Raw genomic sequence first — 26636 nt, forward strand, 5'->3', positions numbered from 1 at the left:
CCAGTCGACGGAACTGGCCGGATCCAAGAAGCACGATCATAACCCGGAAGAGACTCACGGTGGATCCAGACAAAGAGAGGACGGAAGAGTGGAGCGGGACGAGGCAGCTTCCACTCTGAACTCAGTGTACTTCAACCTGTGGAGGGTCGCGAGAGAGTGCATTGTAAGTGTTTTTCTTTAATATCTAATATTATTTTACATTAATTAATTTTGATGCTTGTCGATCGCAGCAAAATAGAGTTGATTTCACACTTTCTGCGTATCTATCAAAAAAGAATAATTTTCGACGACACGCTAAAACGCATTGGCGCGACTGGCAAACAATACCGCATGATAATTTTCCAATTTGCGTCGCAAATTCAGTGCGCGAGTGACTCGCGTGGATTAAAAGCCGCGTAATTATGTCACGCATACGCAAAATTCCCCGTCTACCTTCCTCGGTTACGCAATCGCGAAATTTTGGCACAATTCTGGGCCGAGTGCACGAGTAATTCGGTTCGCGTTAAATTTCCCCGGCCGGTGTCGGCCCGCGAGTGAGCATCATCGGCAATCATTAACCGTCTCGTAATTGCCCTTCGGAGCTGCGCACTTTCTCTCATGCAAAAAGGGACGATAAGGTAAATTGATCAACCGCGCGGTATTGGTTATCGGTGCAACGGTCGGCAGGTTATTTTCGATAGCGTACCTACTTTGTGCCGCCGGATGAAACCTGCGTCGCAGAAAAATTATCTGTCCGATGAGATAGCTGACAATTATCAAGAACCCAATGAATAAGTAGGTCTCTTTTGGATTTTATGCAAATTGAAGTGCACGGATCATCCCGCGAATATAACACTTTGCAATAATAATTAAATTCGACCCAAGTCTTTTTTTTTTTCTGCGTCTAAAAATATAGGAATGTCGCGTTTTAAATAATTATATCGATTGATATGTAATATTAATATTATATATATATTTGTCACGAAAACGTTGGTACGGTGGTTTATCGGCGCGTTTCCTAATTTTTATCGCGATAAAAATGTTGACGGGAGAATGAGGTCTACGACACTCACGGTTCATCGATCTATTTAAGTAAAGCCTTTCTTACGTAGCGAGCCGCGCGTTTCTTGTCACGCGCTGCTCATCGATCGCGCGTCGGCGAAAATATTGAAATTACTCTCGCTATTGTTCCGCTAATGTCGATGCACTGACGGAATGTGTTTCCAGCACGATCATGCAAATGACGTCGTAGTTACTTGACGTTAGATTGATATAAAGCCCCCAATTTTCTACGCGAAATGAGATCGAGATATATTTCAGGATCCGTTTCTAAAAATATCTGCATCTATTTAAATTAATGCTTATCGTTTTGCCTCAAACGTTAATATCACATTTTACAAAACGTTACATTATTCAGAAATTTTTTTTGTCTAAATAAATATTTTTACTCCACAAGATCTTTTTTTTTTTTGATAAAAAAATATTTAAAAATATAAAAAAAATCGAATTTAATTTTTTTATGCGAGAATAATAACGGATAATGATTTTTAAAATAGCGTTTGATTGGACGACTCACAAAGTTCACTTGTCGCTTTTGTTAGTGCGGCAGCAGGTCGCGGTGCAGACAAAGTGGGATGAGACGCCCTCAGCAAGAACATCATCATCATCACCACCACCACCACCATCATCATCACCATCATCATCATGGATCCACGGCAAGTCCCACGTGCTCTCGTCAAACACACGATAAAGTAAGTACTTTTTGCGCCGCGTTCTGTTAATTTCACATTTATCGCTTGAAGCATTATAACTTTTTGTTCCGTTAATCTGTAGCGGTTATTAATTGCTTCGATAATCACGCTTGAAAATGTCACAAGTGCATATATGCATTTCGGAATCATTTTTCATTTGATTTAGATTTCTTCTTCGCGTATCGCACGTGTTTTACGCTTATTAATTTACAACTGTTGGAAGAATTGCTGTGCGAATTTTCTACGACGACGGTCTTAATAAATAGATAATAGCGCATAGCTACGTTCGTTCTATAACCGAGTTATAGAAAACTCCGGTGTTTCCACGTTGAACGAGAACTATGTTTACTCGCTTCTTTACTTTGTTAATGCGTGGCCTTTTCAGCGCCTAATAATCACTCGCCGATTACATTTTATCTTTCCTTACTTTATTAACAGCTTATACTGCTCGTTTTGCGAATGCTGGAAATATCAATCGCTGCTCGACATTTAACGTAAAATGTGTATCGTTTATACGTGAATTTTTATACGTGAATATTTATACATGAATAAACGTAATTATGGGAGACAAAAATATTTGTAACTTAATAACTTGGAAAGATAACGAACATCTAATTTCACAGCTCGCTACGGAAAGGAAGTAGCGTTGGTTTAGTTTAGTTTAGTTTTAGACGAGCGGTCTTGCGTTTCAGGACGAGTCTCGTCTCGCTCGCGTGAAGCGCGTCCTGGCCGGTTCGCTGCTGGGCCGCGGCGCTGGGTCCAGCAGGATCTTCGGCACCCGGCTTGAGCTGGTGGAGTCGTACCTCGACACAGGCGTGCCGTACGTAGTGCACCGGCTATGCAGCTATATCGAGACGCACGGCTTTCAAAGCGCGGCCGTATTTCGCCTATCCGGCGGGAGTCCGCGCCTGGCGGAACGATTGAGGGCGGCTTTCGAGCGCCGGGGAGACGCCGACTTGGAGGCGGCTGGGTGCCCGCCGACGGCCGCGACTCTTCTCCGTCAATATCTAAAAGAACTGCCGCAGCCGGTCGTCCCATCCACCCTCGTCGGCAGACTGCTCAACATTCACGCCCGTAAGAATCTCTAACGACGCTTCGAAATAATTGAGGGTTTTATTAAACTGATCGCGAACGATAGAATATTTGTTCCCGACGTTTTTGATAAATCGAAGCGTTTGTTAATCGCAGAGAACTACGCAAACGATCATGACTCGTGGATTGCCTCGACGAAGGAGATCCTGTCGACCCTGCCATCCTCGCACTATCACCTACTCGGCTACCTGACGATCTACCTCAGCCGATACGAAGCACGACACGGACGCAGCGCCGGAGTCTGCGGTGTTTTCGCGCCCGTCATCCTGCCTCACGTGCCACCTGCTACCACCCTCTTACGGGACATCCTCGCCGAGGCGCTGGTGCTGTTTCCCGATTGGTGAGTGATACATGATGATTCTCTTAGCGTAACGACGCGATAAGTCTCGTTAAGTAAACAAACTCCCGCGAGGAACTTACGTAAGTAATTCACTTAACAGAAACGGGTGGGATGTCTATTTTCTCGGCCTCGGTCATTTCGATCATTTGCATTTTTTATTTTAAAATTCGTTTCACCTACGTAGATGAATAAATAGGCGTTTGAGAAAGAAAAACGGTGAACGTAGTAATAAAATATAATTTTCCACGAAATGATCAAATTTTTTAATAGAAACGCGACAAAGTTTTAATTAAAACATTTTAATAGTCGTAAACTGGCATTTTTCTGGCACCGGCAAATATAAACGTTGTATTAATATTTTAGATATACATAGTATATTTTACATTTTCGTTGAAAACAGAACTATAATAGTTGTCTGAAATATTAATCTCTATTAAACTTTCACTGTTTAAAAAATAAAAAAAAAAGCCTTGGTATGAAAAAGAATATTAAAGCCACGTACGTTTGTAGAAAAAGATCCTGCAAAACCCAGCGACGTTTATTCATGTCAAATTGGTAATTTCGCGGGTGTTCTTGAAATTGTGAAAAAGCATTATTAGGGCGGAATTATAGTTTAACTACCTATGCTCGCACGTCTAACTTTATAGACCGTTCATGCACCATTGAACAACGTGCCGTCTAATATTCTTTGTTGTTCGCGGTTCTTTTTCACGAATAAAACAGATTTATCGTACAAAATCTCACGCGATATTTCGCCATTTCGGCAAAAAAAAAAGGCAAAAGGATTTTAACGCCAGTCAAAATACAATTTGAATGGGAAACAATGGAACAACGTTACTGATTTAATACATTTATTATGGTAACGCGAGATTTTCGCCTGCGTCGAATAAATCGGACGAAGTGCAACTTTGTTTACTGATCTCGAAATTCGATCTCCACGTTCGCGTTAACTGTGCTGAATTACGCAAGAGTAACGCATTCGAATGTGGCGTAGCGCGGCGCGGCGCCGCGAGATAAATTGCAAAGCGCACTTCGCGGAAAATGCGACGCATGCTTCCGCGAGGAGCTCGCTCGATACGATATTCGCGCTTTGGTCTTGCCAGGTTTTACAATATCGCTCGCACTTCCGGCGGTTATTCCCTCCTGCCCGTCGGATCTATATTATCTCGATAAACTGTTCGTTCCCGCGAAATCACAAGCGCGGCAGAATTTTCGCGGACGTCTGCTTCTACGTCGGCTATCTAATTGTACTCTACCACTTGTAGCCGGGAGAATTTCTCCCCCGGTTGTGGGAAACGACAACCAGATATTATTTTCTAACCCGCGGGGCATTCTCCGCTTCGTCGCAATTGCGTCTCGATTGCTTGGACAAGTTTCGACGGAGGGATCTGGTCTGCTCCGCGGTATCTTCTTTCTCGCGCCTTCGGCAGGTGTGCATTAAATATGAACGAGAAAAAAAAAAAAGTGCGACTAGATTGTATTGACGGGACGTAAAAGAGAAATATGAAAATGTGTTATGAACAGGTTTGATAAGCGAGTAATCCTTATCATTTTACATCGATAGATGATCCGATTTCATTTCCGCACACGTACGACGTATGCGAAGGAATTCCGCATTTCTTGTGTGCGGGGGCAGGGTTTCTTTCTCGGTTGCGTGTACCTACAAATAGGTACGGCTTCGTCGCGCATAAAAATATGTTAGGCGACATCGATAATTCAGATCACACGGGGCGAAGTACGAAATTGAAAAATGGGCAGCTGCTAAGTTCCTCACGAAAAAGTTATTATTTGCGTAGTCTCTATACAATTTTTTCATTTATATTAAATTAGCAAGTTAAAAATTAATGTTAGTAAAGTTATAAAATACGTAGAAATAAGAATAAAAATATATAGCGATCATATAACGAACGTAGACAGTAACACGAAGTTTTAATATTCGCTTTTAGCTGTGCGTTAAAATTAAAAAAAAAAAAAAAAAAAAAAAAAACGAAATAAAATAAAAATATATATAAGTCTATATAATATCGAAACGCCAGAGTATCAAGAATTTCGCATTTTTTAAATAAAACCACGGCTTTTATTTCAATTCGATGTGTTTTAGGAAAGTAAAATGTACACTTCGCCAGCAATATTTGCTCCAGCTGCTTTTACAGTCGTCTATTTTTTTTTATTTTTTACTTCGAACGGTTAACGATTGGTTTCTATGAAACGGAAAGGTCATCAGCATGCATTTACGAATTGCATCGATCGTCGGATCGCAGACGTAGGCGAGGAAACGCGCGCGAGAATAACCACGACCTTCTCCGCGATTAATTTCGTCATCGCGTTATTGAAACGCGACACGTTTACCGGCTGATAAAAATTCGCGGTCCTTGGCCTTGCCGGGAAATCGTCATTGAGCCCTGCCCACGTACTTGAACGGATTCGATACGCTTCCTTTCCTTTAGCGTTTTCTGACGAGCGCGCCGCTTTTTATTTACATTTCAAATATAACTGCATCCGGTCTTTTTCGTACACGTGTCGCTGCATTTCTTCAAAAAGAAATTTTTTTTACCTCGCGGCAACGAGGTCCCCGCTATTTGCAATTTAAATACATTTCGAAGGCCGGTATCGAAAATGAATGGGGAATTAAAATTTTAGAGATACAGAGAGCCGTTAAATTCCAACTTTAATTCTAGCGATAAGTTTCATCTGCGTATATTAATCACTTTTTTATTTTATTTTTTTTTTTTTAATATACCGAGAACGATATAAAATTGTTTGTTGAAGGTATTAATAATTTTTATGCAAAAAAGATTCTCGAAATAGAAGTAATAATGCCACGAATTAAATATGATAAAATATTAATATTAAAATCGCTCAATATCATCCTCTGATATCACTTTTTTTAACAGTAGCTTTATATTTGCAGTTTTTAATTACTATTTTATCTCGTTATTGATACTTGGTTTCTATCGAGACTGCAAGTATCAAATTTTAATAAGACACGAGTGCAGATATAAATATTCGCGTGAAAGGATCGTGCGGATTTCTATTAATTAAGCAGCTCGCAAGATTGACAACGTTATTCAACTTTTTTGTGGTTAAAGGGACGCATTTAGAATCCCTTATACTTAAACGGAACCGTAAGGGAGCGATTAATCTTGGCTCGTAAAATACCTGTAGCGTGTCGTGCGGCGGGGAAAGAAAAAAAAAAAGATGATCGCTTTATTCACACGAATGACACGATGTGACGGTCGTTAAAGGGTGATGTGATAATAAATGTTTTAAAAGTGCGCGGCGCTTTTCCCCTCGGAGAAAAAAAAAGGGGATCCAAGATTGATCACGCCTCCCGCGATCACGCGAGATCGGTAGACTGTTTAACCAGGTACGTACAATAGACCGCGATATACGTGTATCACATAACATCATGACCGTGTTATCTGGGAAATCCTCGGTCACGTTTTCTGCGGTCAATAGGTCGTTAACCTTTATTATTCACGATGCAAGAAGTTACGTAAGTAATTTTAATTACACCGTCGAACTGAATTAAATTCTTGTAGGATTTATTAATCTGTAGTTTATACTTTGAAGTTGTTAAACAAAAAAGAACCTTGCAACTCGTATTAACTTATTAAAATAAAAAGTAAATAATTAATTTTAAAAAGCAAATTTCGGAGAACAAAATATAAATCCGCTGTAATAATTTATATGTCGCACAGCAAGCGTGGGCGAATGACAAGTTGTCGTTTTATTAAAGTTTATTACTGTAGATTAATCGCGTCGGGCGGAAATGAAGGCGACGTAGGAATTATAAAAGATGAGTAACCGGCGACTTAATTCGCGCGCGAAAAATTTTTCTATCTTCTCAGCCGCGATCTGGTAAATTGATAGATTAGGCGAGTCTTGATCGGAAAGCTATCGTGATCTTGTAGTAACGATGATAAAACGAAGAGCGATATATTAATAATAGGCGAACTGGATAAATATTCTGTCGAAACAGTCGTTTGGTTTGTTGCTTGACATGTGCGATGTATCTCACACCTGAGATATGCAGATGATGAAACGAGCCTGCCGGTAGGCAGGTAAGCTATCGAGGAGATAGATAGATAAAGAAAGAGAGAGAGAGACAGGGAGAGAAAGAGTGATACGAGTTATTGCGCATTCCCGATCGATGGAGACCTCGTTTTGGGGTATTGGCTTAAGGTAATCGGTGTTATGCACGGTCATGCGTTTCCATAGATCTTACGTCATCACCGCCGACCCTGTCGACGAGCGGCATCCATGAATAGTGCATCGTGTGCATGAATATTTCACGCTGCATTTGCCGCGTGCGCTTGATCCCTGTCCAAAAATCTCGTCGACTCTTTCGGAAACGACCGGCGAGTATATATAAAGTTTTCCATTAACGTGAAACAAGTGTAGGTTAAAAGGAAAACGATTTCGATCGAAGAGCGATTCAATTGCGTTATACGAGATATCATCTTTTTATCCGAAGCGCTGAAGGACTCGAACAATTTTAGGAACATACAATCCTCGTCTGACGAAAGAAGAAGCGTGTGGTATAATAATAATGAAAAAAGTTTCAAGAGTTCTACGGATTTGCCGTAAAGTTTAACGTTTCAGATTACGCTCGGAGATTTAAAGGGAAATACTTATTTTTAAATAAACGTTCGAATTAAAAGAGGAAATAGAGGTTTACGATCGTTGTTTCAAAGTTCCGCGTAAACGGCGCGATATAGGAGCACCGACATACAGCCGCAACCGTAAATCGGTGGACCGTAAATAGCTTCCTTCAGCGACAGATTCACCTGATAAAAGAGCTTTATTCGGATCTCGTAATTTACGGGTTAATATATGCAGGCGCAATCGCGTCTGTGAATACCCCGTGAATATTCCATAACGCAATGGACGTTTCCGGGCCCGCTTTATCTATCTCAGTCAATTGCTTTGAACGATCCCCAAAACCATCTCCCCAATCGCATCTAATCGATACGCATTGATTATACACCCGACGCAATATGAATACATTGTTTGCATCCATCTCGATAGACAGCGAGACGGCGGAACCAATCGAATACCTCAATGATGCACTAAGGCGCCGTCAATAAAGCTGCGGCGTGATGCCAACGAAATTATAATACGTTCAAAGAACTTGCACGTTTAAGTAAATAACGCAATGTATATTAAAAATTAGCAGTTAACGATTTAATTTGCATTAATTACGCGTGGGAAGATTTCAATCATCAACGAAAGCTTTAAAAAAAGAAAAAAAAAAACAGAACTTGCACTTTTGCAAGTTTACAGGGTGCACGTGATTAATTAAATTATCCCCTGATTCGATTAATGAGCCCGAGTCTGTCGCTCTTACATGACGTCAAATTGCATGTATATCGATAAACACGATGAACATTGTGGCCGCGCGTGTTCTGTTGCAACATACGATTATATTCCGTTCACGTGTCGCCTAAGTGGCCTCTTATATCCTAGTGCTGTCCCTAGCATGACCGTTTGGATCTAAAGATACCGGCAACTTCTTCAATCTCAGTTTGGCAAGTAGTATGAAAGAACATTCATATATCATTCTCACAAGGGAAGCCTTTTGAACAATGTATTTCAGGAAATTGGCGTCAGTTATTTCGATTATTTCTTCACCGGATAAGAGTCAAAACAGAAACGGGAACTTATTTTTGCATAAATAAATCGGATAAATTATGCAAATTCTCCGCATTAATATAGCATACGTGTTTCTAAAATTAATTTAAAAACAGATGGATATATGGAAAATTTATGCATCCTGCTGTTAGGTGAAATTATATTGACTCCTGATTTTTTTAAATAAATTTTAGAAACCATGCGCGCGCTACACGTGCGCTCTTCTTTAAGAGACTTTAATTACAAACAATGAAAAAAAAAAAATGATGCGACTTACCAATCTGCATAAACTCCAGCGGAGGTGTAGAGTTCTGCCGGTGACTGTAACATAAAATAAAACATATTAATGTAGACATGTATTTAAATCAATGCAAAAATAAAGCTTTATTTTTATAAAGATTTTCTATGAAAAAAAGGATTAATTCTCACCTAAAAGTTGCTCCGCCGGCGCATGATGCCCTTCCCGGGCCTGTTCCTCCTCTCAGATAGGACGTGTCGAGTCATCCTTCCGCGCACAAGTCACTCGCGAACACCCCGACCGTGATTTTACAATCGCGAAAATTATTATTCTCTTACGCGCGTTCCTGTCCGGCACTCGCGTTCAGAATAAAGCCAAAAAAAACTACGACCGAATACTTAGCGGAACTCCCGGAACGGCCGACGAACCGGCCGCGACACGTGCTCTCCTCACACGGAGAATCACACGTGCTCTCCTCACACGAAAAATATAAAGGAGAAGATAGTTCTCGAGCGGGCGGTTTTCGTTAAACGCAAGTACGTAATAATTTCGGCACGCACACGTGGCTGCTGTGTAGTGCGTACGTGTGCTTCGCGCGACCGGCGAAGGACAAAGCGAGAGTGGGAGTAGTGGAGGAATATACCTAGGAAATATACCGCGCTCGCTCCCACCCCGTCCCCCTTCCGCCCCCTCGCCACCCCGCAACTATCTATTCGTTACTCTCGTTCGATTTAATTGTAATATTTAATTAGTATGTCCAGACAGAGACGGTACTTCCCTCAGGTCGTCCTCGATCTCGAAAATCACGAAGACCGTCTTTGCCTGGACATATTAATTAAATATTAAAATTAAATCAAACCTCAAAATCGCCGACTTGACGGCCGACGTTGACTCTCGCTTGACGTGGCGCAAGCCATGCGAGAGAGAACTAATCACCGTCGGTTTTAAACGGTAACAAATTAACAGCTAATTTACGCGTTACACGAATTTTTTAAGATTGGATTTCGGAAAAAAAATTCCGTCAGTTACGCAAAACAAATCAACTACGCGACGTTTTAAACCGGTACATAATTCATAACCAGATTATTAATTACAAATCTGTTCGGAGATTTATATATATTAGCTTATAAATTTGTCGGAAGAAGCATTTGATACCACTTTGTATTTAATCTTTCCTGTTGCGTCATACATTATCGGGTTATCTAAAAATTCTTCGTAGTGAAATATAGAATGTAGATTAAATTTTCATCCCGTTGGCGCAGCGCAGTCTAGATAAGAATATAATAAACCCTGCGGTCAGACAACATCTCCTTTTATTACGCGATAAGATAACAAGGAAATTATGTGCTGAATGGACTTTGATATCGAATTAAAATCAGTAATTTGCACACGGTGAGTAAAACGGAAAGTGAACGCTTGCCGAGGCGCGCCGGTGACGCGTAAACCGTTTTAACGAATTCGTTTTGCGGTCGTCGCGTGCAACAATCGGGTCCAAAAGTCCGTGATAAAAACCGTTAACGGCCGAATTTATCTTGTCCGCGGGGTGTTTTATTACGACCGTGCGAACGGAACACGACACACTTAGGTTTTTCTCCCGTCGTTTCGATCAGCAACAATGCCGCGAAACGCGATACCCCGGGGTCGGATAAAGCTGCTAATTAATCGGAAACCATAGATCGATTAAGCGCATCATCGATATCGAAGATCGGAGTAATGAGCCTAATGACACACGATATCGTGAATTTTCCGCGCGTCACTCGCAGCTGTTTAAAGCGGATGTAACAAATGAGATTAGTTTATTTCGCGAAATTACTCGTGATAAACCAAGAACGAGCGAAACATATTTTCACCGCTATAGAAAACCGAATGTTAAATCAAATTTAGGCCAAGTCGAAATTTAGATCAAGTATAATTAAAGTTACAAATTGTTTTTATTTAACATGAAACGTTTGGTATTAAAAAAAAAAAAAATTCTGCGAAGGAACTATTAAACAACGAAACAGAAATTCTCAATCTAGATAAAATCTTGAATAAATATTGAAAATACTAATTATTTGTTGAATGAATGAAGGAATAAATATTGGTGAAAAAATCACAATGTTGCATCGACATGTAAAGGCTATTATCGTCGGCTATGTTGCCGACAAAGTTATTTATACAGAGTTGTAACCCCGTAAAAAAAATACGTTCATCTCTCAGCTTTTAAAAATATTTTTCTTTCCTATCGCGACGCTGGCGTTATTTCTGTTCGCAGAAAGTTTATTGCGCACTTGCACACAAGTTTGGCGAGTTTCGCACGAACACGCGATATCGGATCTAATCCAATTATGTATTCTGAAAATTTAATGCCACGCTTATTGATCTTACGTAATAGCTACGTACAAACGACGATTATAACAAAAACAAATTACATTTACCTACCATCTTTATCAGACCCAATGTTTTTTCTTCTTTTTTTTATTTATATATAATGCGCGGAAAGCCTCCATTTTTCATTTAAAAGTTTTTTTTAAGACTTCTTTAAAGTTTAAAAAAAGAAAGGATTATTACTCTTGCATTCTAAATGCGTAAGATATAGAATTCTTTTTTTTTTTTTATATATAAAAATGTCAATGCCCTGACTGATTTTTGTGGATATGTGACCCCGACGATGCTCTAGGATTACCTTTGCATAGACAACTACGCAGTTTTCTTCTCGGTTCAGTGTGAGAAAGGTTGGCCGAATCTCTTTCTCTATCTCTCTCTTTCTCTCACGTTCACAACTCCGCGAATATGATCCTGGCAGCCGACCAGGACTTCATTTTAAGCATCGACGGTCTCCGGCCACATTCCACGCCGTAATTCCGTAGCGGCTCCGCCACAAAGAGTCACGGGTGTTTTCCTATTCCGCCATCGTGGTCAGGTATTCTCTTGAAAGAGTTTTTTACATTTTACTCCGCAACCCTCGCTTAACAACAGTCCCCTGGTGCGAGGATCTCTTATAAAAATGCGTTCGAACAGTTCAAATGCCGCTGTTGACTACAAAATCGGCTTTAGCGAACAGCTGAGTGCTGACAATCGGAAATGATAAAAAAAAAAGTCACAGGTCTTACGTTACTTCTATTTAAATAAAACCTATTTGTTTGACATTTATCGGTTAGCTTAAATAAATACTTTGTCACTATATTTAAAAAAGAAAATTTAGCACGAAGCTATTCTTGTTAATTGTAAGTTATTAATGTTAATGTAAAAAAAGAACAATGTCGATAGTCTAATGCCGAGCGTAAGCTTCTGACGTAGGTGCGATTGCGTATCGGGCTCCCATGGTGTCCGCCGTGAATTAAATAATCGCGTAAACTTTGATGCAAATAGCCTCTGCGGTCCGGAAATAGAGCGCAGTATGCAGGGTCGAGTCGCTGATTCTCTGTTGACACGAGTCGATAAGACCGCAACTGATACCAGGGAAAATAAAGCGAGAGACAGGCGGGCACGGGAAACCTTCATGTGAAACTGCTCTTTTCCGGTTCTTACGAGCTGAGAGCAAGTGTGTGTCACCTTGTTGCTAACGTCACGTTTTATGACACGCCTCGCTTCATCTTTTTGTCACAAAACTCGAAATATCCGATTCTTACCGAACACAGGGCAAATAATAAGACGCGCGTGCAAAGTGTTGACAGTAAAATTTTCACAGTTTTGCACGTCTTGCAATCTTCTTGTTCGGGAGTTTTTCAAACGAGATTATTTTCTGCTAAAACCAGAGAGTCACAGAAAATTATTTGTCACTCAAACATTTACTTAATTGTCTCTCTCTCTCTCTCTTTTTCTCTCTACATTTATATATATATATAATTGACCATGTGCGATTTGATATATATATATATATATATATATATATATATATATATATATATATATTTTTATATATTATGTGTTATAAATCGCTTTTCGTAAAAATTTTATATAATTTAATAGCGTTCAAAATTCTTTCTTTCGTAAACATCTTTATCTTTCGCGTTATTTTTATATCTCTCGAAAAATGTCCTCGAAACTTTCAACATCACGCATAAAAATAGCACGCTTAAATCTTTAAATTAGAAAAAAAAAAAAGAACAGCGTTATCTTGAAAAATGGATTAAATATACAAGATGGAACATTTCAGCGCAATCGAAAAGGATTTGAAATAATTTTTATCGGCTTATCTCAATATCTTAAATAATGAATTAAATGAAATAAAGATAAATTACTTTCTAAAAAGAAGGAAGGCGTGTAAATCGCACATGGTCGATTTGTCGCGCGAGGAAGTTATCCGGAAGAGTTATCCACGGTGCTGATAAGACACTTTTGAGCACAAAAATGAATGCTTTATGCGTGATCGTTAATCACACAAGGGTATATTACTCCCGCGGTATTAATTACATTATTCAGTACGCGACGTGTCTCGCAACGGAGCGATAGCGTCTTCTTGTCTCCCGCGATCGTGCCATCCGTCGACGACATTCGATATTCCCGAGAAAACCAAGTTCTGCCGAGATAGATCGCTAATTTAGTTGCAGGGACCCTTGAACGATTGTCCGCAGAATATTGTCGACTCAACAGTTGACCTTTCTCTTCGACGATAACCCGCTAATGAAAGTCTTGGATTATCGCCGATTGTGATAGATGATAATAGACGAACAGGTGAGCTGATAATTGAGACCTTCTGGCGAACTTGCTTTTTAAATATCGCGCAATCGGTTCCTTCCTTAAAAACGTGTAACAATCCCGCAAAATGTATGTAATTATTTTATGATTACATATTGCACGTAACGTACCTTTTTTTTTTTTTTTTACTACATTCTAAAATACTTTTATCGTACGGGAGTTCGCCACATTATGGGAACAGTTTCGAACGGCACTCCAAATCTCTGAACTGGTTCTTTTCCTGACCAAGTTTTCCCCGACACACATTTCTGACAAGAAATTCTTTTGTATTTTCACTAACTATATTTATTCTCAAGCTCGGAATTCGTTGAAACCGGAATCGGTATCTGGCAAACCTTCGTAGCTCGTTAAATTGTAACAGGTTTCAAAGCGATGTTATTTCTGCAGTGGCGTTTGTAATAGAGGTATAAGTCACCGCACGAAGCATAAGCCATTAATTTTTAAATTTGTTTGCGTACTAATTTTTATTAAAGACAGATTTGCGCGCACCTTTAATCTGCCGCGGAATTGGCAATGAGATTTCCGACTGTCAGAGTTGGAGTGTTCGCGGTCGGAACTTGTTCAGCCTGATTCTATTCAGCTTGAGGTTTATTTATGCGCGAAAGGTTACTGGGAAACGTTATTGTCCCGAGCAGCGTTACATCGACAGGCAAGTCAAGGAAATGGTCCTGCTGCGAGTCGGTTCTGCTCCCGCATCCGTGTACCTTAGGTGTATTTTTTTTTTTTTTTTTCCTTTCGGAATGAATCACGGGGCAACCTATACGCGCGCACCTCTCGTCGGCCTTGAATACGTGCCTACTCCCCGTTTATCCTGAATTGGATGATGATGTGTTTCGCGAAAGTAAAAAGAAGCTTCTCACCTTCGCACCCGGTCGTAGGAAAATTCCGACCGGGCGGCCGCGAATATTCGAGACGCCGCATAACTATCATTTTGATTTTAGAAAACAAATATTAAAATAAATATTTTATAGCTAAAACTTTTTACGGCAAGTTTTGAACATTGCGACTGTATGTATATTTATGATATTCTCTATGCAACTAGTAGTTTTACTTTAAAATACATAATCAATGTTTTTTTTTTTTGTTTTCTAACATTTATGAATTACATTTGTATAATTATTATATGAGTGGCATTGTTTCAATTATTGCTTCACGTCGTGCTTGATCAACTAGCTGTTATCAATATGCTTGATAATTTCGTATTATGATCAATTTTCACGCCATTAAACTCGCCAATAATCTCGATAAATATTTATTCTATGTGTTTATTAAAGGTTCTTGATGAATTAAAATATTTAGAAAAGTTTTAACGCAAAATAATTAAACGAGAAATAGAAAACGCGTGATTACAAATTAAGGTATATGATTATGTTGCAACTGTCGTTGCTTTTTCACTCTTCTTCTATCGAGCGGTCCAAGAATGACGTAATGTTTTCTAATAGATCTTATTGGACTTGAACCAAATCTGGCACGACCACTCGCGATCAGAGGAAACTTCCGTTTGGAAAAAGCCGATTTCGATACAAGACACGTGTCTGTAACGCAAATAGTCGTGTGGCGAAAGAAACTGAAAAATCAGCGGGCTCGCAAATTAGACAATTAAAGGAGACTCGAGTTATTTTCTACAGATTAATCTAAAAAATAATAATAATAATAATACTACCGTTTACGGCCCGCGGAAAACGGAAAGAAAGATTACTTTAATCATCTCATAACTCGCTTCTGAATGTTTTTAAGTCGCTCGTAATTTTTTTTATCGCGCTGATATAAACTGTGCAATGCGACGCAGAATTTTCATCAGTCATAACTGCAAATAAAAACGGTACAGAGGGAATCGTACAGATTCCGAGAGCTCGAGAAATGAAACGTACTGTCTGGTTGTTTTTTTTTTTTTTTTTTTTCTTTTTTTGGAAATTGACACATCACAGGGAAATGATTACGCGAAATATCCGATCGTAAATCACACAATCGTAACATAGATTTGTTTTCAATATCCCGTTGGGAGAGAGTGGGCCGGCTTCAAAAATAATTTGTTTTATATGCATACGCGTGACTCATACACGCGACCGTTCTTTTCAAGTTTTGCGGCAATAAACGTAGCTCGTGTTTTTATTTTTTTATTTTTTTTATATGGTGCTCCTTTTTTATTAGTCGTGAATTTCCCGTTATCAGTGACACTGTTATCGCAAACTCATAGTTATCAGTAATAATTAGCAGTAATATAATAATAAATTAATTATCCATTAAATTCGGCCAAAATGTAATAAACAGATAATGGTGCTAGAAAAGTATTGAAGAAAAATATTAATCGACTTTATAATATCATGTCACGCAATAAATAACTTATTCCCTTTGCGATTAAATTAAAATTTCAAGCGCAAACTTGGTCAACAAATTAATTATCGTTGACGTAACGAATCCGGAGAGATTTCCTCACGAGACGGAGAAAGCTCGGCGAAGTGCAATTTAGTTACGAACACACAGCTCGCTCGTGCTCAATCGCTGTCGTAGATTTTACGATGCACGCCCGGCGCTAAATGTACATCGACGACGACCGAAAATAGAGCCGTTGACGTCAAGGGTACCGAACGCGTCCGCGCACGGGATCGTGAAACATACAGGCATAACGATCGTGTTCGGCGAGTATTACTACGGGTTACGTGCCTGTCGTGTATACGTCGCATAAACGAGCTAAAACGAATCCAAGCCGCTGAAACACGCTACCGTCCTTCCGGTAACTCTTGCGACACATCGATCTCGATTTAATTTTGAACGTTCCGGATGAGCGGAGACCGAAAAGAACGCATGCGTTCGATTATTGTGATCGAAAAATAATGCCGTAAAATAAAATAACGATCCTGTTCGAATCGACAGTAATTTCTTTAGTTCCTTTTCCTCGACAAATTTCTGGACGTTTAAATTTCCTTAATTTTTTCAATCCCCACTGTCGATCTTTCGTCTGCTGCTCTCATATCAAATCTGAAATTTGACCGCGGGAAAGAAGACGTCGCTTCAGGAATTTAATTTTCCGGAGATTACTCATTCGCATAACTCGTCAAATTGCGACAGCGCCGTTCAATTTTCTCGCATTTTATCACCTCGTAATTCATGTCTGAAAATGCCCCGCCGACTGCCCTGCCAATTGGCAGGGTGAGTGCTCCGCGTAAATTTATTTTGCCAATAATTATATATAATCGGATAGGTGCAGTTACTTACGCGCATTGACGATCGATGGAGAGGCTCCGCTTGGTCTTTTCGGACGATGCGTTCGCAGCTGCGCCCGCACTTTTCCTTTCCCGCAATGCATTTATTCAAACGGCGTAATTTCGCAACCTAATTTCACAGAAGAAACGGGGCTCGGCTGTCTCGCGGATATCGAAATCTATTTTTCATTTTTTCCCTCTTTCGTCCCAGGCCGATATAACGCAGACCGAATTGAGAATTATATTTGATCGACTGTGCCGTAGATAAATAATAGCCGGCGTGTTATACCGAGCGACGTATCGATTGATGCAGATCCATTTATATTTATTTCGCTCTCCCGTGCAGTGTCGAATAAATATTTTAATTTGCATGTCGAATCTCTATTCCTTCGTTCTCTTTATTTAAGCGGCGCCATTAATAAAACATACATTGTATATTTAAAACAGATGTGCATCTTTAATGCGCAAACAGAAGCTTACACATTTCATAGGAACGGGCGTAATTGTCGTCGACACGGCATTTGGATACACTTATACCGTATTATTTATTTGAATTAAATCCGCGTAACGTGGTTCAATTAATTTGAGAAGGTTTATTTTTAATCTTACCTTATCGACGTGGGAAACCAGAGGACCCGTAATCTTCCGACGTCGCGGATTTAAAAAAACGCGCCAGGCATCCAGGCTCCGAGGTCCTCGAGCGCCGAAGGGAGTGCCGTGCCTTTCGTCCTCGAGATTCGAAAATCGCTTTCCTTCGCTCGTAAAGCTTACGACTCGGAAACGAGCTTCGCAAACCGGTTCCAAGACATTTGCGTTTCCTCGTGCACGCGCGCACGCATGCCGCGTGGTTAAACGGCCGCAACTCAACCTGTCAACCGGGGGGAGAAAAAGAACGCCGGTTCTTTTTACGATCCGCGATTCCCTGTAAAGTTCATTACAACTGCGCCGCGCAGCCCCGGCGAGGGAACCCTATGCATAATTCAGAACCACGGGCTCCCGAAAACGACGCTGCGTCTTCCGTTTGGGTTTCCAGCGGGAAAATTTTCACCTTCCGGTTTCTAAATTGATAATACACACCGCTGAGCCTGGTCTTGAAATTTCCAATGGCTCGCCCGAAAAACTTGACGCCGGAGAAGAGCCATACTTGCGCACCGCGTATTACGCCGCATTACGCGTCGAAGTTAAAACGTGCAATTTTTATTTTTATTTATTTATTTATTTATTTATTTTATTATTTTTTTTTCGGAGCGATCCCGCGACTCTCGCGTGCAAATATACACGATTGCGTGCAGCGGAGCGAATAAAGGACCGCGTGCATGGGCTTCAGTCACGTGCACGCGCGAACACGACAGCGCGATATAGATAGTGGACCCAAGGGCGGTGCGGCGCAGTCGGTTTTCCGCCAGCGTCGTGGGTACACGTATGCAAATGAAATAGACGGTGATTCGCGACGCGTGGGACAAACTCCGCGAATGTAAAAGTGCGAGGAGCCGAAAATCGTCCTTGACCGCGGCGCGGATCTCTCCACTTCGTGAACCGAAAGCCGGAGCAGAGCAGCGTTCACCCAAACGCGCTTTCTAATTAATCGCGAATCAGCCGCGAGGGCTAGCCGAGGATCGTTAATTAAAGCAGAAGAGCGTCCTTCCGAGAGAGCGCCAACTGGTTAACCGAATTTTCTCCGTCCGGCTGCGCGTAGACAGGAGGTAAGATCGTAATTCGAATTTAATTAATTACATCGAGTTTGGAGCTTCCATCACCGATCGAACTTCTCGTTTGACATAATGAATACCGGCATTATGCGATCTTTCCGCGTCGCCACGCAACCGCGGCCGGTTAACGTACGGGGGCCGCTTTCCTCGAGCGCGGGGAAAAGCAAGGCGTTTGCACGTAGATACGTAGGTAGATACCTGCGGTTCATCTTCACACGTCTATCACTCGTGTGGTCCCACGTGTGCAGGTGACCATAAACGTCAAGCGACAGCGGGAGATCGCGAGCGATTATTCCGCATTAATTAAACGTTTGCTTTGATGATCGCGAAAGCGTAAGGGTTACGTCATTCGCAATCTTATTGCCGGACAACGTGAAAACGACCTTTGACGTCGAGATAATACATTCAAGACGTATTAAATAGATATGCATACACGATTAAGACTATGTATAATTATTTAATTTTCTGCCGAGGACGATACTTGCGATATTCGGCTCTTGTATCGTCCGGTTATCTTTCAGCTTCAGGTCTGGTTCTTTCAAAGCTAATTTATTAAATTTTATTGCACGTAATTACGCAAAGTGCAGCGTTTCACGGGTTTTCTTAAGATTCCGTCGTTCTCTCGAGCGTCTTGGTTTCCGTTTCACCGTCATCAGCATCCGCAGCATCAGCAGATCGTTCCGCATCTCTCGCTCGCATTACGGTGTGCATTAGGAGGCGTTTGATCGCGCCAGCGCGTCTCGCCGAGCGGCGCCGTAAATCCATGGTAATTCGTGAAAGAGCCAAGGCCTTGTTAGAACGCGCCGGGGCTCGGCGAAGAGAGTAGATTTCCACGTCGTCCTTAATCGAAATTTATTAACCGTGACACAAGTGCGAGCGTCGCACGGAATTGTACCGGATTGAATAACGCGCGTCTCTTATTATGCACCTTGATACCATCCGCGCCGGGAAATTTCTTATGCAACGGCTAGACAGCGATGCTCGCTGACACAAAACTAGTCGTTTATTTTTAGAAGCGATATCACGAATCACCACGCGATAGACTTTGGTCTATTTGATTGTCACTTAACGACGAGTTGACGAAGAGGCGACTAGTCCGACTACCTATTAAAATATATTGAATTGTTGGGAAGATATCGCGCAAGCTTTGAAACTTTAAGTAACTTCTTGTAGTTTGTATTGAAAAAATTAACTTAAAAAAAAAAAAGAAGAAGAAGAAGCGTTAAGTATCCGAAAAAAAATACAACAAAAAAGAGAAAAAACAATTTTTAAATCTTTACAAACCTCTACAAAAAAGGAGAAAAAATGAAGTTTGCAGACCCCACGAGCTTCCAGCCGCCCGTTGCACCGATGGGTTAATCGAATTATGTCTCGTGCGCGCCAATTTATTACATCTATTCACGTGATGATGCATCATCGTCATTCTCATCATCGCCATCGCCTTTGCCATCGCGTCACCTCAATAAGTTCGCGTCTCATAGCGAGCGGCGCCGTTTCGTTTTGTCACGTACTTCCCTGCCCGCGTCCTGCGGGACTTCCGCGATCGGAAGACCGCAAATTACCTACGTTGCAAATATAATAAATATCGCACCTTATTTTATCGCCAATCAATCAATTTTTTTTTTTTTTCCTCGAGGCTCGGTATCCTTCCCAGGTTTCGTTTCAGCGGCAGTTCCGCTCGTTTCCGCACATTCTTGTATCCATAAAAAGTACTTTTACCGATCGACTCGAATAGCAGGTCAATTAAATTCGAAGGTCGACGCATCAAGATGATGACGGTGCTTTTCCACAATCTGACCTGGTTTCTTTGATTTTTCTTTTCTGGGTCCTCGCTCCTGTATGGACGTAGTATCCGCGAGAACACGTTGAACGGACTGGTACCAGCCGGTGACTGCAAGATCTGCAAGAATACGAGGGACGAGCCGAGAGACTCCGAGAATGCGTCTCTGCTCTGCGCGCTGAAACCACGTAAGCGCAAGGAACGTCGTGAGTCCTGCTGCCAAGAACGGAAGCTGATAAGGTATATTTGCGATAAGAGAATCACACGTGCCTTCCGATGCTATTCGTAACGACTTGCAGTCGCCTTTGACGGTTTAATTACGGACTTTAATTGAGTTTTAGTGCCGCTAAACTATTTATTATATCACAGCGAGAAACGGGCGCCTCGAATTGGACTGAATTAACATTTATCGGCAAAATTAATTTTATACATAAATATGTTATTGCGCGCGACACAACTCTGCATTTAATTTATGCAATTTACGTATTGATCATAAAATGTAACGGCCTATTACGCGTTATAATTACGAGAGCGCTTTGCACGTACGGTAGATCGCTGATTGCTCCAAATTGCACGGTGATTTCTCTTGTTCGTTAATAAATTCACTTTTGTGATGAGTAAAAAATATTAATATTGGCGATTTGAATTTTACCACGAGTTCGTCTCGTTTGAATTGCATTCGCGAGCTCGTCTTCGACAGCCTCGTATTGCGACGGATCTAGAAAAAAGAAGCTATACTTGAAACGTGACAAATGTATACTTTTTAGGAGCAGCAGTGAGGAACGTGTTCTCGACAGTAACACCGACGTCGCGGATACGATCAGACGTGTGAGCAGCCACGAGGATTTCAACAGCCAGGAACACTTGCACATTTTATTGCAGCTTGGCCAAGACATGGGTCACGGGGTGGTGAGTATCATCACAGCAATATTCCCTAATTCTCATAACATTTATTAATCATGCTTTATACGCAAGTGCTTTGTCCTAGAAATAATTTTCTCGAGTATTTATTTTACGGAATATTTAATTGTTAAGTACTTTGTGTAATTTGTAGAGATGTGGTGGATTACTACTTCAAGAGAGAACCAACGTCTCACCTGTGTCGAAAAAGTCGTCGTCGTCGTCGGTGCCGTCGCCGTGCGATGTAGTTGTAGCAACCGAGAAATATGACTGCGACGCCGAAAGGTTAAGAAGTAGCGAACGCTTCAGTAGAAGCATCACTCCGAGAGGTAGAAGACAAGCGCGTAGAAGAAGAGTGCACAGAGTCCCAGATACCGATCAAAATTCCAGCAAGGTAAATGAAAAATAGAATTATCCGATACTTTCATGACGGTACGACGGTATGAAAGTATAAATGACAAATAAGATATATGTGCCTATGTGTAAAAGATTAAATTTAATTAAAATTTAATCTCATTTTGTACAAATTGCGTGAAAAAAGAATTAAATTAATTTTTATGAGAAATAAAAGAGTTATTTTATTTTAGGAAAACGAAGAGGAAACTGAAAATATGTACATCTCCAATGTATCGCCAAGTCCTAACAGCCATAATGGCTCGCCAGCTCAAAGTTTTTTGGAGATGCTTAGCAGTGGACCGAGCAGATCACCTTCGCCAGCCCGTCCACGAACTGTCGATCATGAAGATATGAATAATCCCAGTTTGACTAATTGGGGGTTTCAACACTTGGAAGGAAATGTAAGTATAAATTTAGAAATTATAAATTACACGTAATTATTAAAATGAAATTAAGCACATCGATTTAAATAGGATGAAGCCGCGGACGCTCGAGTGGAAGCTATGCTTTCGCCAAGGAATTCCCTGCTGGTACCTCGGAGATTTTACTCTGAAGAGGAGATACAACCGAGCACGATCAGTCCGTCGGAAATGGGATTGAAAAACCTTGCGAAGCACATTAACGGCCTGAAAAAGAAGATTAAGAAGTATGAAGACGAGTTTGAAGAAAATTTCGGATATCGACCGAGTCATTCTGACAAAATGAGCAATCGCGACATCAAACGGTTGTGCACGGAGCTGAATAAGCTGCGTAAGGAACACAAATTACTGAAGGAAGATCCAATAGGTGCGCTTCTTGCCAACGCCAACAACCGACTGAACACTGCTGACAGTCCTACGAATAACAATAACGGGCACGAGAAGTCTCGAGCTACGATGGAAGAAGTGGTGAAGGAAGCAGAAAAGAAACTCAGTGAAAAGCGTATCAAATACAATCGGCCCGATAACATGGAGGAGCTCACTTATGACCAATTGTTAGATGAAAAGACAGCGGTTCAAAAGGCGTTGCTTCACATTGAAAATACGTTCGGCAGACCAGTCTCTAAGGAAGACAGAACGGTCGTACGATCATTATACGACCGGTATAGAACGTTGAAGAGGTTGCTGATCAGAGCTGGCGCGGTATGAATAATTAACTGTCTTTAACTAAGTGCGATTCGAAATATATATAAAAAATAAAATAAGAATATGCTTTATAAATGTTACAGAGCAAAAATAAGGATAGTGTTTCGGAACTTGCCACAATCCTGGAACACGAAACGATGGATTTTACATCGTCGAGTCTGCCAGGAAATCCCGTGGAGATTGATAGAAGAGCCAGCGAGCCTGACATGTCACACCGAGGCATCCTAGACTGTATCGATCCCGTAGATCAAATGCCGACTGACAGCGATAGTCAGCATAGCAGCAGCGAAGGTAGTCGCGGCGCTAGTGAAAGCCTTCACGCTCTTCCCCAGTAAGTTTGTACATATTTTAGAGAATAAATGTATTTGATGAAATTGCTTCATATTTGCCAACTATTTTTGTCAAACATTATTTCTTCTTATAGAGAAGAATTATTGATACAACAACGAGCTACTCGAGAGGAGAAGAAACGACTTCGCAGGGCGTTGAAAGAATTGGAAGCGCAGTTTGAAGCCCGAGCTGGCCGTCGTATGCAACGTGAGGATCGCGGACCGCAAGTTACCACCGTGTACGAATCTTACAAGCAAGCGAAAGCGAAACTGAGACTGATTGACGCGCTGATAGCTAAAAAAGCTTGACGTAGTATTTAATTCATGAATGACGAGAAACAATCTTTGAACGTCTGAAAACATACACCCCAGGTAAATTTATTGCCGTCAACAATTTTTGTATTATTCAGCCATAATTGAAAAGACCTGAAAAGCAATATCTGCTAAAGTGAAGAATGCTAATACCATAACTAGAATCTGTCGTCGTCTAAAATCAAAAAATTTCGAAAAAGAAAAGAAAGAGGCGTAATACTTGTAAGTGTAAGACTTTACTTTCGGATCACGTGCGCCGTATATTCTTTTATACGGTTTTCTTTTGATCACAAATTACGTTCGGGTTACAATACTGAAAAAATAATATCAAATAATTTCGATATTACATTAACGTATCTTTTTCACAATATCGTTTTTGATCAACATAATCGATCAACGTAACGATAAGTTGAAAATACGTATAAATGGACAACAATGTAGTAAGCAATAGTCTACGGAATAAACGCATGATCGTGGTAGTACATTTGAACTCTTTGAAAGCGCTAATAACACAAAATGGTTATTACAATGTGATGTATCGTATAATGTTCGATGAAATAATCGCGTATCTTATTAATCGGTTCATTTTGTATGTAATGTGTTCGTTTGCAATGGAAAATTTCCATTTCATTGTCCTCCATTCATTTCGTCGTATAATTATGCCCAGCATTAGGATATATTTTTTACGTTAACGGGATTATTATTTTGATATATTTACAGTTTATAAACTTGATCAGCTACAAACATATAAAAAATGTACTTATATTTTATATATCTATATATATATACATATATATATATATATATATATATATATAATTTGTTGCAAAGATTTCTAAACTTGTTTGTATTTAAAGTGTCAAGTTTTATAGCGATTAACGCGAGAATAGATATCGAACAAACAAGGACAGACTTTATAAATCGTTAAGACAACTTGAATTTCTCCAACATATAACGACGTATATCGTATGATTGCATGAAACGTGTCAGATAGTATATTTATTTCAAAGAAATGTAACTTTTATTTACGTTTAAAAAAACGTAAAATAGGATTCACATTTAGCATTATTTTATTATGAGAAGAGTCTCGTGCAGTTTTGTTTGTAAAGCCGATTAAATTTTTTCTGATTAACGATAATTATTGTATTAATAAGATTACAGGAAAAAAAGGACAAGTGTCCACGTAATAATTAACGTTTAAAATAAACTCGATAATTGATTTTGTCATTTTGTATTAATCGCTGAAGTCTAACGCTGAAAGAGTAAAGAACGAATCTGTGGGGTTACTCGTAATATAAGTAAGTACCTTGTAAGAGATATCACATGTTGTAATATTGTAGAGTACTATAAAATGTTACGATTACTTAATAACGTATTAAAAGAGAAAGAGAAAAAGAATATTCACTAAGAGATGCTCGTTGATTTTTGCGTTTATATTTTTGTACAAGTACGATTTTAAGGCCATTCGCAATGTATACACACAACCGACTAGGGGACTATTATCGTAAAAAAACGCCTTAAAATTCCACTTGGATCGATTTTTTTATATAGAATCTCGAGAATTAAGGGTGCTAATGGCTTGAGTTCCACCGCATGCCAATTAATACCAAGGAAATGCTTTGCGAATTTCACTCAACGATGAGTCGCGCCGAAAGGGTTTTTGTTTTCTCATTTTACCACACAGCGACGTAATCAGTCGCCGTTTCGGAATCTGAAAATTCTAGGGTGTAATCGAGGGCACAAAAGTCGCCAAGGTTTTAACTATTTCGGCATCAAATGCGAAAGAAAGCTCGACAAGGAAACTCGATGTCGCAAAATTAATTTTAACGAAATAATGCTATATTGATAGCAGCAAACCCACTCGCAAATGCATAAACACGTATATGTTTTCGCTAACAAAAGTTAATAAGAAACAAGAAAGATTAAAACAATTTTTTAGACCAAAGCATTTTTTAGTCTGTGATATAATGAGAGATATATTTGTGTTAAGATGGGAGTGTGTGTGTGGAGTACTCGGTTCCGTTTCCGTTTCTTTCTTCGTTTTGCGAAGGCAACTTTGTAAAAGAGCGAGATAAAACATGTTCTTTTTTTTTTCCGCCGTTTCCTTTGCAAGGAGATGATCGAAGTCGGCGATATCTTGAGAAGATTCTACAGCTATGACGATAGAATAAACAAAGCAGAGTCCTTTTCCGGAAAGAACGGTTGGAGACAGAGTACTGAAAAAAAAAAAAAAAAAAAAAAAAGAAAGTGAGAAAATGAGTTAGACCAATCGAACCGAATATAAAAATAAATCCTAAAATTCAGCAAAGATGCATTATTGTTAATTGGTCGACCCTCGAAATTGATTAGTTTCACCTGCTGCCGTTTAATTATTGTCATTTAAGATATAGCGATTAAAAAAAATGTTCAACATTATTGTGCACTTTATCGTTTTTCGCATTCGTTACGAAACTATTGTCCTCAGACTTTCTATGCATTACGTATAAAACTGCTAACAACGGTACGACGCCAGGGCAATCACTTACAACTGAATAGATTTAATTAATCTTGGTTGGTTACGCACTGAAAGCGCTACATCGAATTCCGCGATATCATTTATATACAACGTTTAGTCCAATTGTGAAGGGCTGCTCTGGCTTCACCTCTTACATGAAACGTACCCGTGTCGGCAGCCCAGATGTAACGTATAAAAATTCGCAATTGTCCTCCACCCGTACTGCCAAAAGGACTGCGCTGCTCACGAGAGAAAATTAATTTTGTATCTAATGCTAATCCACAAGAGTGTTTTCATTTCCCGCGGGTGCACTTAAGCCGCGCCCCTCCACTAGTAAGAAAGGGAGAGAGTAAATTAGTATTATTCTAGATCTAAGATAACATTTTATATTAACGTTAATTAACTAAGATACATTTTGTAGCGGATAGTGTCTTTAACGCATAAGAATAGATCGCGTGATTCTGTGTAGGCGCTTTGAAAAGAAGGGAGAAAAAGAGAGAGAGAGAGAGAAAGACAGAATAATTTAGAAGAGACGAGAGAGAATATACGAAGAAGAGAATACTTATTTAGCGAAGTTCGAAGACGGGCTAGATCATGACACTTAATTAGTACTCGAGAGAAACGGACACATGCTAGATATTCCATGCGAATCACATGATCTACGAACATATCTAG

General features: G+C 40.1%; 1 protein-coding gene and 1 long non-coding RNA gene across 2 annotated transcripts; one reads left to right on the forward strand and one right to left on the reverse strand.

Annotated features, from left to right (window-relative positions):
* The first annotated feature begins 29 nt into the window (after window positions 1–29).
* On the forward strand, window positions 30–25714 carry LOC139112034 (protein FAM13A). The gene is made up of 11 exons (XM_070672804.1): window positions 30–163; window positions 1581–1730; window positions 2423–2804; window positions 2919–3162; window positions 20476–20646; window positions 21174–21315; window positions 21461–21700; window positions 21894–22103; window positions 22176–22823; window positions 22910–23157; window positions 23251–25714. The coding sequence occupies exons 2-11, from the start codon at window positions 1614–1616 to the stop codon at window positions 23462–23464; spliced, it is 2616 nt and encodes an 871-aa protein (XP_070528905.1). The 5' UTR covers window positions 30–163; window positions 1581–1613; the 3' UTR covers window positions 23465–25714.
* Window positions 19540–20506, reverse strand: LOC139112064 (uncharacterized). Its single transcript, XR_011547317.1, has 2 exons — window positions 19911–20506; window positions 19540–19730 (listed from the first exon to the last, which is right to left on the reverse strand). It is a non-coding gene; the product is annotated as an uncharacterized lncRNA (long non-coding RNA).
* Window positions 25715–26636: the final 922 nt, after the last annotated feature.

This window comes from Cardiocondyla obscurior, linkage group LG26 (genome assembly GCF_019399895.1).
Source record: "Cardiocondyla obscurior isolate alpha-2009 linkage group LG26, Cobs3.1, whole genome shotgun sequence".
In the NCBI taxonomy this organism is placed as follows: domain Eukaryota; kingdom Metazoa; phylum Arthropoda; class Insecta; order Hymenoptera; family Formicidae; genus Cardiocondyla; species Cardiocondyla obscurior.